The sequence below is a fragment of the Lytechinus variegatus genome, chromosome 3 (genome assembly GCF_018143015.1).
Source record: "Lytechinus variegatus isolate NC3 chromosome 3, Lvar_3.0, whole genome shotgun sequence".
Lineage (NCBI taxonomy): Eukaryota > Metazoa > Echinodermata > Echinoidea > Temnopleuroida > Toxopneustidae > Lytechinus > Lytechinus variegatus.
The window spans coordinates 69,562,394-69,576,144 of record NC_054742.1 but is presented as its reverse complement, the minus strand read 5'-3'; the positions used below and the strand labels follow the sequence as shown (position 1 = coordinate 69,576,144).

The window sequence follows — 13,751 nt, the reverse complement described above, 5'->3', positions numbered from 1 at the left end:
GTACGCACCACGAACGGTCCTCTCTGCGCTATCGCGCCTCGCGATTTCCCCACGAACCGTCCGCTCTGTTACGATGCCCACTGTAGCGTAAATAATTCACTTCAAGAAAATATAAAGATACGGGATGGAACTTTGGAACCTGAACTTTCAAACGAAGACACCGGTAAATAATGTGCTCTCCTTGCAGTTGCACTCATTTTGCTAGTTTTAAACAAGCTTTTCTTTATATGCGTTTTCTACAAAATTATTTTTCGCATTGAAGTGCGCAGAGAGGACGGTTCGTGATGCGTGCGATGATGTAATTAACTCATTGCAATGAGAATTATGTGGCTACAATTTACATGGTCCTGTATATACAGTTAAGGCCAAAAGAACTTTACATACAGTACACCCATGGAATTCAGTGAAATTCGTTCACTTGCCAAACATCGTACAATTTACTATAACTTCAGGAATGAAAATATTACCATGAAGAATTTGGAATCAAATGAAAGAGCATACTAAGCTCTTTCATATGATGGGGATGCAGTTGGGATTTAAGTATACTTCAGGTGATATTTTCTTTGAAGGAAAAAATAATATTCATGCCAAATGTATTCTATTGTTCGTTATTATATTTTCAAACATCGTTTCATAAAAATATATAAATTCAAATCTATGATTTATATTACATTTTCTCTCATTATACATCACACTGACGGTGACTGACCAAAAAATTGTAATCTGAAATGTTTGTGTTGAGAAGTAAATACCACAAATATGAAAGGCTTTTGTCAAGTTGTTATTCTAAATTTGTCTAAAATGTGAAGATTCTTGGGAAAAAAAATCACACCTAAATAATTTTCAGCTCATGATGACAAAGCGATGTGATGAAGAGGCATGACATACTCATTTGTTTGATATCAAATTCGTCATGATAGCAGAAATATTTCATAAGATACAGTAAATTTTATGATGTTTGGCAAGTGTCAACTTTTGATTGAATTTCCTGGGTGAATGTAAAATTCTTGCCTCGAATATCGGTGCTGGCAAGTTAAAGAAATAACAAAACTATAATTTTCACAGCTCGTATGTATACAGAGATAATTCATGATACTTGGTGACCCACATTTTCTTTGTCATTGAAATTTGGCGAAATATGATAACAGGAACTGGGCATAATAAAATTTGATTGATCATTCTCAGTTGACATGCTATCATTTTGGAATGAGGACAATCGGTTTTTATTGTGTGATGTACCAAGTCATGTACAACCATGTACGGGGCCCCGCAAGGGGGGAAGTACCCCAGGCACCAAACTGGTGGGGGGAACTTGAAAAATAAATGAAAAACAAAACCATTGAACATCCTTTAAGAACGCCAATTTGATGAAATACCAATCTCACGTCGACCCCCGCAAGAAGGGACTTAAGATGATTTTATGAATATTTGTTTTCCTTCTTATTATGCACTTATTAGTTTAGTGATATTTTGAGTTTTCTTAAAATTTCTGAAAAACTTTTGCATCATTGGACAGCCTATGATGTACACTACCAATATTTGAAATGAATCAATAGTCGTAAAAATTACCCTAAGTCCCTTCTGGCAGGAAGATGAGGTGATTTTCACTGACTATTTGCAGGGTGCTACATGAGCACTTGCCCGATTGCCTGGGGCAAGTAAAAGTTAGAGTGTTTTGAAGTAAAGACCAAAACTCCTTGCCCGAATTGGGCAAGCGGAACTCTCACAGTAGATTGATCAAAATTAGGGTCGATATGATTATTGACCCTAATTTTGGTCATGGCAAGCAAGATAAAATCACTTTCGCAAAAGAAATGCAATAAAAAGGTAGATCCGTTCATGTCTAAAGAGAGAAAAGGTCAATGGTTTATAAAACTGCAACACTTTCTTTTGAAAAGGTAAAACTACTTTTTCAAGGATTTTTTTGGGCAAGTGAAATATATTTTTGGGCAAGTATATTTCAACTATTCAAAAATTCACTTGTCCCACTGGGCAAGTGCTTTTAAAAGGTTATGTAGCACCCTGTATTTGTTATGAATTAGTGAAATCCTTGCATCTGATTCACCCAGAACACCTGTCAGTAAAAATCACTTAATTACTGTGTCAACTAATGAACTAAGTGTACACTATGTGTACACTATGTGAAATATTGAAGTATATATTCCATGATACCTGTAAAAATGATCATTTTTGGCTTGAGTGTTGGGTTTTACAGGAGTTCGAAGAATGAGGTGTAATAGAGAGGATGTTATCAAGGATATCATTCGTCATGTCATGTAGGAAGTAGTAGCACTCTATGTTTCCGTCATTTTACCAGTATAATGTTTCAGTAACTTAACTGAATCACAAAAAAAATAATAATTATGAAGTGCAGACACCCCCCCTCCTCGGTATCCTGTATTGCTTAAGAACCATATTCAAATTGTGTATTTTCAAGGGACTTTGAATTGCGTGTCGAGTAGTCAATATCAGTTTAATGACGTCAAACCAAAAAATTTGGAGCCTAGGAGCACCGAAATAAATACACTGTCAGCTGCCCTTGACAACATTGCGCATTTCCTCGAAATACGGATCATTCCTCGAGGACAGTTTGGTGAAGTCATTGCACCAATGACCACATGCAATCCACAATATCATTTACTGATAATAATGAGACAAAAATAAGTAAACATTTTTATGTATGTTGCTGACCAGTTTGTAAAAGAGAATCGATTGAAAAATGGTAAATTTGCTTATCAAAAACAAGATGATAGTCTACAACTTCCAGTTGCCTTTTTTCTGATTTTTTATATGCAGTTTGATTCATCGAGTCAATGAACATAATCTTTCTTTTAATATATGTGCTACTGAAAGTATTCCAATTGATACTATCTTTAGTAAGAGTGCATTAGACTCTGTACTATACCGTGTGAGTAAAAGAAAACTTGACACCTCACAAATTCCCAATGTAAGGAAAATATGTCATGAACACATAATTATTATATATGTCCTGAAAGAGTATCTTCTCCCAAATAATTTGATACCATATTTTTGTGGTATGTGTTAACGCTTGGATGACCAGGAGGTATTCTTTGCAATGATGTAAATTTTGGTTTGCGCCAAATTGAGGTATGACTGCAATGAATGAATCCAGATGTCAATGATGTCATAATCCTACAAGGATTGTATTAAAATCCATTTCAAAATAATTTTCCAATCCATTTACAATTCTATAACACACTTTAGTATCAATTCCCAAGTTAATTTCATTGAAAATGGAGTAGCAAGTACGTTCACCAACTCATGTAGGATTTTGACCCTATTGGCGTCTGGGTTCATTCATTGGTTTATTTCCAACTGGTCTCATGCCAATTCCTCTAATTACCAACTCATCTACTATCGTTTGGTCTATCATCAATTCGTCCACTGTCCACATGGTCTAATTGCCATCTCGTCCACTCAGCATTTCATCTAATAACCAGTTGGTCATATAGCCATTTAGTCCATAAACCATTTGGTCTGTTAATCAGCGAAATGAATTTAAAGAAAATGGGTATTAGACCAACTGGTTCTTAGACGAAATGGTCATAGACGAACTGGTGATTAGACAAAGTGGTTATTGGACCAAATGGTTGTTAGACGAAATGTTGATGGATGGAATGGCAATAGACTAAATGAAGGTAGACCATGTGATGAGTGGACGAGTTGGCAATACACGAATCCGCAGTTTACCCATTCATTGCAGTCGTGCCTTAAAATGGCAAAAGTTAAAATTTACATCATAGCAAAGAATACCTACTGATTATCCGAGCGTGAAGACATGCAACATAAATATGGTATCAAATTATTTGGGAGAAGATGTATAAAAATTATGTGTTCATGACATAGTTTCCCTTTAAATTTAGGGTTTGTGAGGTGTTATTTTTTTTTTACTCACACGGTATATATCCTACCCACTTTTTGCTATGAATCATAACAAATCTGCAAATATTTTTATATCTCTTATTATCACTCTTTGTAGTGTTGTTAACAAGTATAAAATATGTAATTGATTTTTTTCTAATGTATTTCTTTTTTGTACTATTTTGTTTTGTGGTTTTTGTTTCAAATGAAACTCAGCTGACATTAATTCCAATTGAGTTTGGTCATTAAAGGAGAATGAAACCATTGGAACAAGATAGCTTGTGTAAAAACAGAAAAATCAAAGAAACCGATCAACGAAAGTTTGAGAAAAATCGGACAAATAATGAGAAAGTTATGAGCATTTGAATATTGCGATCACTAATGCTATGGAGATAGCAAATTGGCAATGCGACAAAGATGTGTGATGTCACTTGTGAACAACTCTCCCCATTACTTTAGTATATATTTCACTAGAATTGCCTCTCTTATCACATCTATCCATAAATCATGTGTTCTGTCTACATGAGGGCATGTAGCACATATTTTTTAAGAATACATCATGAATAAAGAGTTTGTATCATCATAAGAAAAAGCAAAAAGAGACATTTTGAGGGTATTTTATAGTCCACCAAAGGGAAAGTTGTTCATCAGTGACATCACACATCCTTGTCGCATTGCCAATGTGAGGATCTCCATAGCATTAGTGATTGCAATATTCAAATGCTCATAACTTCCTCACTATTTGTCTGATTTTTCGCAAATTTCTGAATTCTTATTCTTTGATTTTTCTGTTTCTACACAAGCCTATTCATTCCAAAGGTTTCATTCCTCTTTAATAGTAAAAAATAATCATACATTATGAAGTTTTGCTAACAGCAGTATTTGTATTGGATTTGTACATCAAATCAAGTTTCATCTCAAGCAACTTTTCTATTAAATGCGCCAGTTCCTAGTGCAAAAAAGATTAATTTGTCCCTTTAAATACTGAAGCAGTTTGAACACCCCATAATCATTAAAATAATTGTCCATGAAACACAAGTTGGGAGTTCTACCACATGAATATTCTACATTTTTGCAGGTGTTTTCTGCATTTATTTTATATAATTCAAAACATGAAATCACAGTAATCATATAAAAATGAAAAAAAATACACAAAAATTATCAAAAATTGTGATATGTATATATTAATTGTTATATATATATTTTGTCTTATAGCATGTGTTTTTCTATGATGGCTTCATTGGTCTGGAACCAGGAGTAAGTTATACAGTCAGGGCTTTAACTCTACCCACAAGGCGTCAGTGGGATAACAGTGTATCCAAACAAATAAGAATCCCTTGGGAGTCATGTAAGTATTGCAGGCCTTTATTTTTCTCAATGAATCGATCCTCATAAAACATTATAAATAAAAACTGACCATATGATACAGTATTCAACAAATTAAGACACATAGGCCCATAATCTAAAATCGGGTTTAACTTAAACTCAGTTTTAAAGTTGTGGTTTAAGTATGGATAGTCAATTGTTACATAAATCACTAACAATAGATATATCATATTTCAGCTCATTTGGCTCTCAAATCATTCCTAATTGTCTAGGCAATAAAAATAGATGATTGTCTTCACCATCGATGAATCAAGAAAGAGCACAGTAAACATAAGAAACATACAACTTTATGAAAATTTTGACACTTTTGGCTTCCCATAATTTTAGCACAGAGTTAGACCATGGTCTGAGTTAAACCTGCTTTCAGAATATGGGCCATAATATTTTGATTGGAGTTTTTACTTGTTCGCAGGGCAAAGTCGTCAAAAAGGCATGGGAAAATCGCTATAGATTTGAACAATGGGTAAAACTTGTTAAGGGTGGGCTTGTAAAACCTCAGGTTGTGCAGGTGTACAGCAGTGCCCCCCCCCCCTGGTAGAGTAATATGAGCCAATCGAGAACTAAATCTTTTGTTTGTTTATTTCAAATGTGTATCTAGGTTGGGTACCAGACCTGAAAATCCATGAAACACCGTTTGCCGTCAATTTCACCCTCTTCCAAGATCTGAGCTACGGGTTCCAACGTTTTGATGTCCATCTTTACGATGATCCATACAATCCACGCTCTTTAAGTGTGGATTTCAGTGTATGTACCAGTAATCTATCTTTTTCACATACTTCATTTTGTCTTCAGTGTTCGTTCGCACAGTCTTCCATCTCAATAGTTCTCTTCTATTAAACTTTTAGTGAGATTTCATTTAAATGTTACTGTACATATAAGATCCATTTAGTAGTATTAATAGTGGCAAATTGAAGGTTTTCTGCTAATTTTACTTCTGAATAATGCTACACTTTACTACTACTAGTATATCATTTTTTATTGAAAATTATTTGATAGTTTTGTTATTTGTGAGATAATCCTTTTCACGTTTTGTTGATATTGCCATTGTAGAGGTATTTGTTGTTTGCATTAGGTATCACGTAATCAATAGTGGCGATAAATCAAACAAGATTCAATCTGTTGTTCAGAAATTGTCGAGCATTAGGAAGAGGAATAAATAAAATATGTATTCCTCTTGCAAATTGAGAGCATGAGTTCCCCATGCATTTATCTTGTTGATGATATGCTAAATCAAAATCAACAAAGATTAACTTTGTATCAATCTGCTTCTTCTGATACCTACTTCTTTTTTTATATAGAAGGAAGCCATGTTTCAATTATTTTACAGAATATGTTAATATTATTATGATGTCGCTTCACGTACTGTGATTTGTAAGAATAGGATTCTCTGATAACCTAAATTTGATCTATTGATTGGGTACTTTTGTTGTAAGCCCTCTGTGGTGCACAGGGAAACATGCTATTTAAAGTCATGATAATACTGCGAATATATAAGCGTTGTGGTCCAGTGGATTAGTCTCTGGACTTTGAAACAGAGGGCCGTGGATTCAAATCCCAGCCATGGCGTAATTTCCTTCAGCAGGAAATTTGTCCACATTGTGCTGCACTCGAATTTATTCCTTGAAGTGCCACCGCGCTGTAAATGGCTGCGGGGCTAAAGCCAGGGTAATAATAACCAATGAAGTGCATAGGGACACATTTGGCAGTGATATGCGCTATATAAGCATGTTAGTATTATTATAACACTTTAAAATTATATATTATTTCTTTGTAATTTTTTCTCCAGACTGCAGATATCTATGAAATGGATGGGAAAAACGGCACGAACATCCTCTTTGAGTGCATAGAGCCAACAACAGCTAAACTGAAATTATATGTAAATAAAAATGAATTTAATTATAAAAAAACTGTTCATGTGTTTCCCTTGTTTTGTTAACTAAGCATTTATAGTAATATCATTGAACCATTTTTTTTTCTTTGTTTAACATTGTTTTTATACAGTTATCGCTGTGTTTTTATACAGTTATCGCTGTGTTAATTCACAGCGATAACGACACAACGCAGTGATATGCTGTCTTTATGTGTATAGGGTATGTCATATGACAAAATATATATTTCTTAAGGAATTTAGTTTATTTTTACACAAAAATGTCAGCTAGTTCTGTAGTCATGGCATTGGGTCCAGAAGAACCGCTTGAGTGCCCATGGTGGGGTTAGTTGGGGGGGGGGAGAGGCATAGCCTCCTGAAGCTTTTAGATATGAGGTCTCCTTAAAGGACAAGTCCACCCCAACAAAAACTTGATTTGAATAAAAAGAGAAAAAAAACAAGCATAACACAGAAAATTTCATCAAAATCGGATGTAAAATAAGAAAGTTATGGCATTTTAAAGTTTCGCTTATTTTCAACAAAATAGTTATATGAACGAGCCAGTTACATCCAAATGAGAGAGTTGATGACATCACTCACTCACTATTTCTTTTGTATTTTATTATATGAAATATGAAATATTTTTATTTTCTCTCGTCATGTCATGTGAAATGAATTTTCATTATTTTAACATTTTGTGCTTCAGGCAATGAGGTCCTAATCATCAAATTCGTAAAAATTGAAATATTGTATAATTCAAACAATAAAAAACAAAAGAAATAGTGAGTGAGTGACGTCATCGACTCTCTCATTTGGATGTAACTGGCTCGTTCATATAACTATTTTGTTGAAAATAAGCGAAACTTTGAAATGTCATAACTTTCTTATTTTACATCCGATTTTGATGAAATTTTCAGCATTGTGCTTGTCTGATTTTTCTCTATTGATTCAAATAAACATTTTTCTGAGGTGGACTTGACCTTTAATATTTGGTTCTGAACCTGTTATTTAACCTGATCACACTTTTTCATAGCAATTAACATGCTCTGCTTGCAAAGCAAGTATACGCCACAAGTGGTGTACACGGCGCTAATTGAGAACCCTTGGTTTAAACTTTGGAGTAATATTTTGTTCCACTTAAAAGAAAAACGCAAAGCAGAACATAATTATATTGTACATTTGTTATGTTTATATCTTGTATATAACTTTAGGTTGCATCTGAGGAGTGCCGGTTTTGTCAGTGGAACAAGAATAAGATTCAAGTTCAAGGTAAAGTTGAGACAAGAGTCCAAAATGCTTGAGTCTCACTCATAATGCGTGTGACTTGGTAGCTCTGGGGGCCCGTCTTATAAAGAGTTGCGATTGATCCAATCAACCACAACTATGGAAAGCCAGCAATGTCACCATCTAAAATATGTTTGTTAAAAATATTTCTAGATAGGATGTATATTCATACATTCATAGTTTTCTTCAAAATTCAGTATGCTTTTTTGGTTTTCGAAGGACACTACAAATTTCCTAAAGACAAAATTATGACATTGATGGATTTCCATATACTTGAGATTGATCGGATCAATCGTAACTCTTTGTAAGACAGGGCCCAGAGGTATTGAGATTGTCCGATTCAATTCGTCTAGATATGTGAAATTCCTCAAACTTCCTCAGAAAATGGGCTCTCATCTCTTCTATTTTTTTTTACCAACATGTGCCATTCCCTAGCTCTATGTCATATGCATAAACTAATCATTCATAGTAGTTCCTGTGTCTGGAAATTTCAGTTGGAACTTCTATGGAGGGAGCTGTCCTTGGCCTGCCCCTGACTTTACCATCTAATAGTATACAAATAATGAATGTTTGTGAGTGCAATGGACAGAATACTTCATGAGGTGAAAGATGAAAGGATCCATTCACCTCAGCGTAGCCGAGTTGAATGGATCATTCATTTCATCTTTCACCGAATGAAGTATTCTGTCCATTGCACAAATGAAAAGAACATTATTTAGTTTATATGGCACCTAAAATAGATTCTTTCTCGTATGAAATTTATGAATTTCAATGCATAATAAGCTTATGCAGTACGAGCTTGGTCTGTTGATTATTGCGTACATACAACATGCCCGCAGCAAGCATGAGTGGTTTTATCAGGGTTTCACTGTCTCGGTGCACGCGTGCAATGGACAAAATCGCATTGATCGAAAATTGCGCGATGGAATGGATCCAAAATTGCATGGTTGATGACGTCATTGAAAAATGGGCCGAATGATTGATATCGAACAACCAGTCAAATGACAAAGATCTATCAAGGTGTCATATAATAACTCCCATGGAATACATGATTTTGATTAGCTGTTGAGTATTGTTACCATGACAGTTACCATTTTATTAACTTCTATGCAACAGGGCTCTGTTATATTTCATAGAGGATTTGTCTCTTCTCTATAGATGATCATTATTCAGGTTTAGAGTAATTATTTAGAGTGATTTCTTTCTTCAGGCGTAGCACCGACATTCACTAATTGCCCAGAACATGACATCATCAGAGAGGTTGAAATGAGGAAACCAATGATTGAGGTGACTCCTGTCCGCTGGTTGCCGCCAACACCAGTCTTCCAGGGAAGTTGCGGGACTGGCTACAACAGTTCTCGTGATCCAGATAACACTGCCTTCCGAGTTGGGACGACTACTTCCATCAGGAACGTGGCATGGCAGTACTCATCAGTGTCTGAATGCACCTTCAATGTCGAAGTCAGGGCAGGTATGTAAGAAAAGAAGAGAGAGACAGAGATAGAGAGGAGAGGAAGTAGAGGAAGAAGTAAAAGATGGATAGAGAGAAAGAACGAGAGAGAGAAATAGCAAGAAGTTTTCAAGAATGAAATTGATGGTCAGAATGGCATGTGAAGTTCCTTTACGCTTGTATGAAATTAGATGCAATCCGGACTTCTTCAATTTCTTTTTTCTTTTCCTTCATTTTTAGTCGATACTACTCCACCCAAAATCATCTGTCCTGATAACATGAGCATGTACGGTGACCCCAAGAGTAAAACATTTCAAGTCAGTTGGCGTAAACCATCATTTTACGACGCTTCGGACACAGTTCTGACCATTGTTACTCCCGATATACCTTCCAGCCAAACCTGGTATAACTTTCCTGTGTTTGTGAATACTACAGTGAAGTACCAGATAACAGATGCTTACAATAATGTGGCATCCTGCAAGTTCTTCGTGTATGTGAAAGGTTTGTAACACAAAACTTCAGTAGCAATGATCAGAGAAGAATGACTCTTTACAATATATTACAGAGACCATAATGTGAAATTGATTGTAAAAATCAATTGTATGATCAATCACTAAGCTCTATGGTAGGGGACCAAGGTCATATTCTTTCCTTCTCTTATGCATTTTCTCCCAAGATTTGTGGTAATAAAATCTATTTGGTCATTGATGAATTTTACGAATAATGCAAATTGTAAAGCACTCATATCCACTCTGTGAAATTTTGAGAGAATGCAAAGTTACATTTCGATTTTAAAAAAATAAACAGCTATTGATATTATTAATCATAAAATCTTGAACAAAATATCATAATGGCATAAAAGGTCTGCCATAAAAGATTAAAGGTTATACAATGTTGATAAACAATTATCCAGCAAAAAATGAATAACATGTGGTGTTCCAGAGTGGGCAGTGATAGGACCGATGTTCTTTCTAATTTGTATCAATCAGTTACTCTTAAATTTTTTTCAATTTCTTCAATAAATTACATTCATTTCGCAGATGATTTCAATTTATTTCATACTTGTATATTACCAGAAAATCAAAAGGAAATATCTTGTTGAATGAATTATGTTTCATTTTTTTTTATTTGTGTATTTTTTTTTTACATTGTTGTCTTTAATCAGGTGATACGGATCCTCCACATATACTGTATTGCCCACGAAACGTTATCATGAATGGACAACCCAAGATGAAAAGTGCAGAAATCCACTGGGACAAACCCCAGTTTGATGACACATCGGACACGGTCATGACCATTGTCACTCCCAATATTCCCAACGATCAGACCTTCTTTAAGTTTCCTGTGGGTGTGAACACCACCGTCAAGTACAAGATAACAGATGCCTACAACAACACAGCACACTGTAGCTTCTCTGTTTATATCAAAGGTTAGTTACTGGTATATTTATTTTTTATTATCAATGTGAAATGTTTCTTTCATTTTTGTATTCAGACATGGTGGTACAAATAATGAATTAAGTATAAAAATAATTGGCCAATGGACGTTATTGCCGACATTTGTATTAATGATGATAACATTCTCATTTATCCTATTCATACATTTGACCATAAAAATGCAGTTAATATTTTTTGAAAAGCACAGAATAAAACATATCAATGTATATATATTTCAAGTTCCTTTCCTTTTTTTTCTGGTTCTATATTTAGTATAAAATGATAGATCATTCATTTGCACCTCTTTTTCATGATTCGTGTATTACATGATTATGATTCTTATGTTACATATTGGCAATAAGGTTCTTGTGTTTTCGATTTGATCACATGGCTTATTACTTTCAAAGGATTTTCTAATGTGTATCTCGTGTGTTTTACATGGTTAATGTGTATCATAGTCAGTGGGTAATCCAAAATTTTAAACAACTACTCCATGTTCCTTTCATGTTCGTAGCAAATCTTCTTTTGAAATAGTTCTCCACATTCCTTAAACTTTACCCACAAAAACCTTGCTCTAGCTATCAATAATAATGATAATAATCCGCTTTTAAAGAGCGCTTAATACATCGGAACGACGTGTCTAAGCACTTTACAGATATATTATTACCTTTTATCTGCCACCCACACTTACCCTGGGGACGTGTTTCATATATGGTTCAGATTTAATTCATGTAATCCCTGGGTGTTTTATGATACACTTGGTCCTGTTCTCTTATTTTACATGATCCATTTGTTTGATATTATTCTTGTTTTTTGTATATCATTCATGTGTTTCACAGAGTTCTTGTGTTTGATATGTTTCCTATAATTCTTATAATCCATGTGTTTCCATTCTTATGTTGCGTAGAATTCATGTATTTCATAAAGTCCCCTTGTTTCATATGATTCCTGTTTCATATGAGCTATGTGTTTCATATAATCCATGTGTTCATATAAATTTTTAAGTTTATTTAGGAATCATGTCTCCTACAAATCTTATGTTGATATGATTCATATGTTTCATATGATTCTTCGGTTTTTAATGGTTCATTGGTTGCCTATAATTCTTATGTTTCAAATGATTCATATGTTTCATATGATTCTTCGGTTTTTAATGGTTCATTTGTTGCCTATAATTCTTATGTTTCAAATGATTCATATGTTTCTCATGATTCTTAGCTTCGATATGATTCATTTGCTTTGTATAATTCTTATGTTTCATATGATTCAGGTATTTCATATGTTCTCTTTCCTTAATTCCTTTTCTTGCAGAGACCCCAGCTGCCTCCCCACTGGTGATTACATTATCTTGTCTAGCGGGAGTTCTGCTCATTGTGGTTGTGCTGGCCCTTGTGTGCGCAAAAAGATATAAAGGCATGAAACCAAAAGAAACAGGTGAATATAGATGAAGCGTAGTCAGTTTAGAATTGGAAGGGCGGTATATTGTATCATTGCATGGCCCTTTAAAAGGAAACCAAAACCCAAGAAGAGAAGCAATCTTATTGGAAAGAATAAAATGAGAGGAACAGTTTAAAAAAGTTTCATCAAAATCGGTTATAAAATAAGCAAGTTATGGACGATTAAAAATTCTTGATGTACTTACTATGTGGATCCTCAAATTGGTAAACGTACTTCAAAATGGCTGATTTTGTGGACAACTCTCCATTTGTTTTGTGCACATATTTTCAGATTTTCCCCTTTATTTTACATATTTCATATTATCTCCTCCTGACCTTGACATATATGGTGTGGATTATATTTTCCCATGACATATGTTGTGCTCAAAAGGAGGCAAGATGCAATTTGAAAGATAATGAGGAAAATCTGAAAATTTGTGTACAGAACAAATGGAGAGTTGTCCACAAAATCAGCCATTTTAAAGCACGTTTGCCAATTTGAGGATGCCCATAGAAAGTACAACAAGAGTTTTCAAACTCCCATAACCTGCTTATTTCATAACCGATTTTGATGAAACTTTTTTTAAATTGTTCCTCTCATTTTACTCTTTCCAATAAGATTACTTCTCTTCTTGGGTTTTGGTTTCCTTTAACACAAAAAGATATAATCAAGTGCATAATTGAGCATATAACTGTAAATCTGTTACAGTATTTCATATACAAAATATACAACCATTGTAAATACCAATTGTATCTCTTTATGTAACAGGCATGTTAGATAACAAAAACCCCATACCTTAAAAATATATAGGGAAATTTATAACCCTAAAACAAGTATACATTTAGCAGATGCTGCCCTAACAATGTATGCTTCTATAGTGGGATGATCAAGTAATCTTGCCAATTACATGTAGCTTTACTTTATTTATAGAGAGGTGAGATTAAGACTGGGTATCACCTGAATTACTTTCTTTTGGGACAAAATACTAGTACTTAATTTTTCCCTTGAA

General features: G+C 34.3%; 1 protein-coding gene across 1 annotated transcript in view; it reads left to right on the top strand.

Moving 5' to 3' along the window:
• The window catches only part of LOC121411802, a 49,293-nt gene that overhangs the window by 33,127 nt on the left and 2,415 nt on the right, over positions 1-13,751 (top strand). Inside the window, exons 5-12 of the mRNA XM_041604665.1 lie at positions 5,098-5,230; positions 5,867-6,012; positions 7,055-7,144; positions 8,347-8,404; positions 9,630-9,890; positions 10,110-10,370; positions 11,035-11,298; positions 12,617-12,739. Coding sequence (XP_041460599.1) covers positions 5,098-5,230; positions 5,867-6,012; positions 7,055-7,144; positions 8,347-8,404; positions 9,630-9,890; positions 10,110-10,370; positions 11,035-11,298; positions 12,617-12,739 — 1,336 coding nt within the window. The remainder of the gene's footprint in view (positions 1-5,097; positions 5,231-5,866; positions 6,013-7,054; positions 7,145-8,346; positions 8,405-9,629; positions 9,891-10,109; positions 10,371-11,034; positions 11,299-12,616; positions 12,740-13,751) is intronic.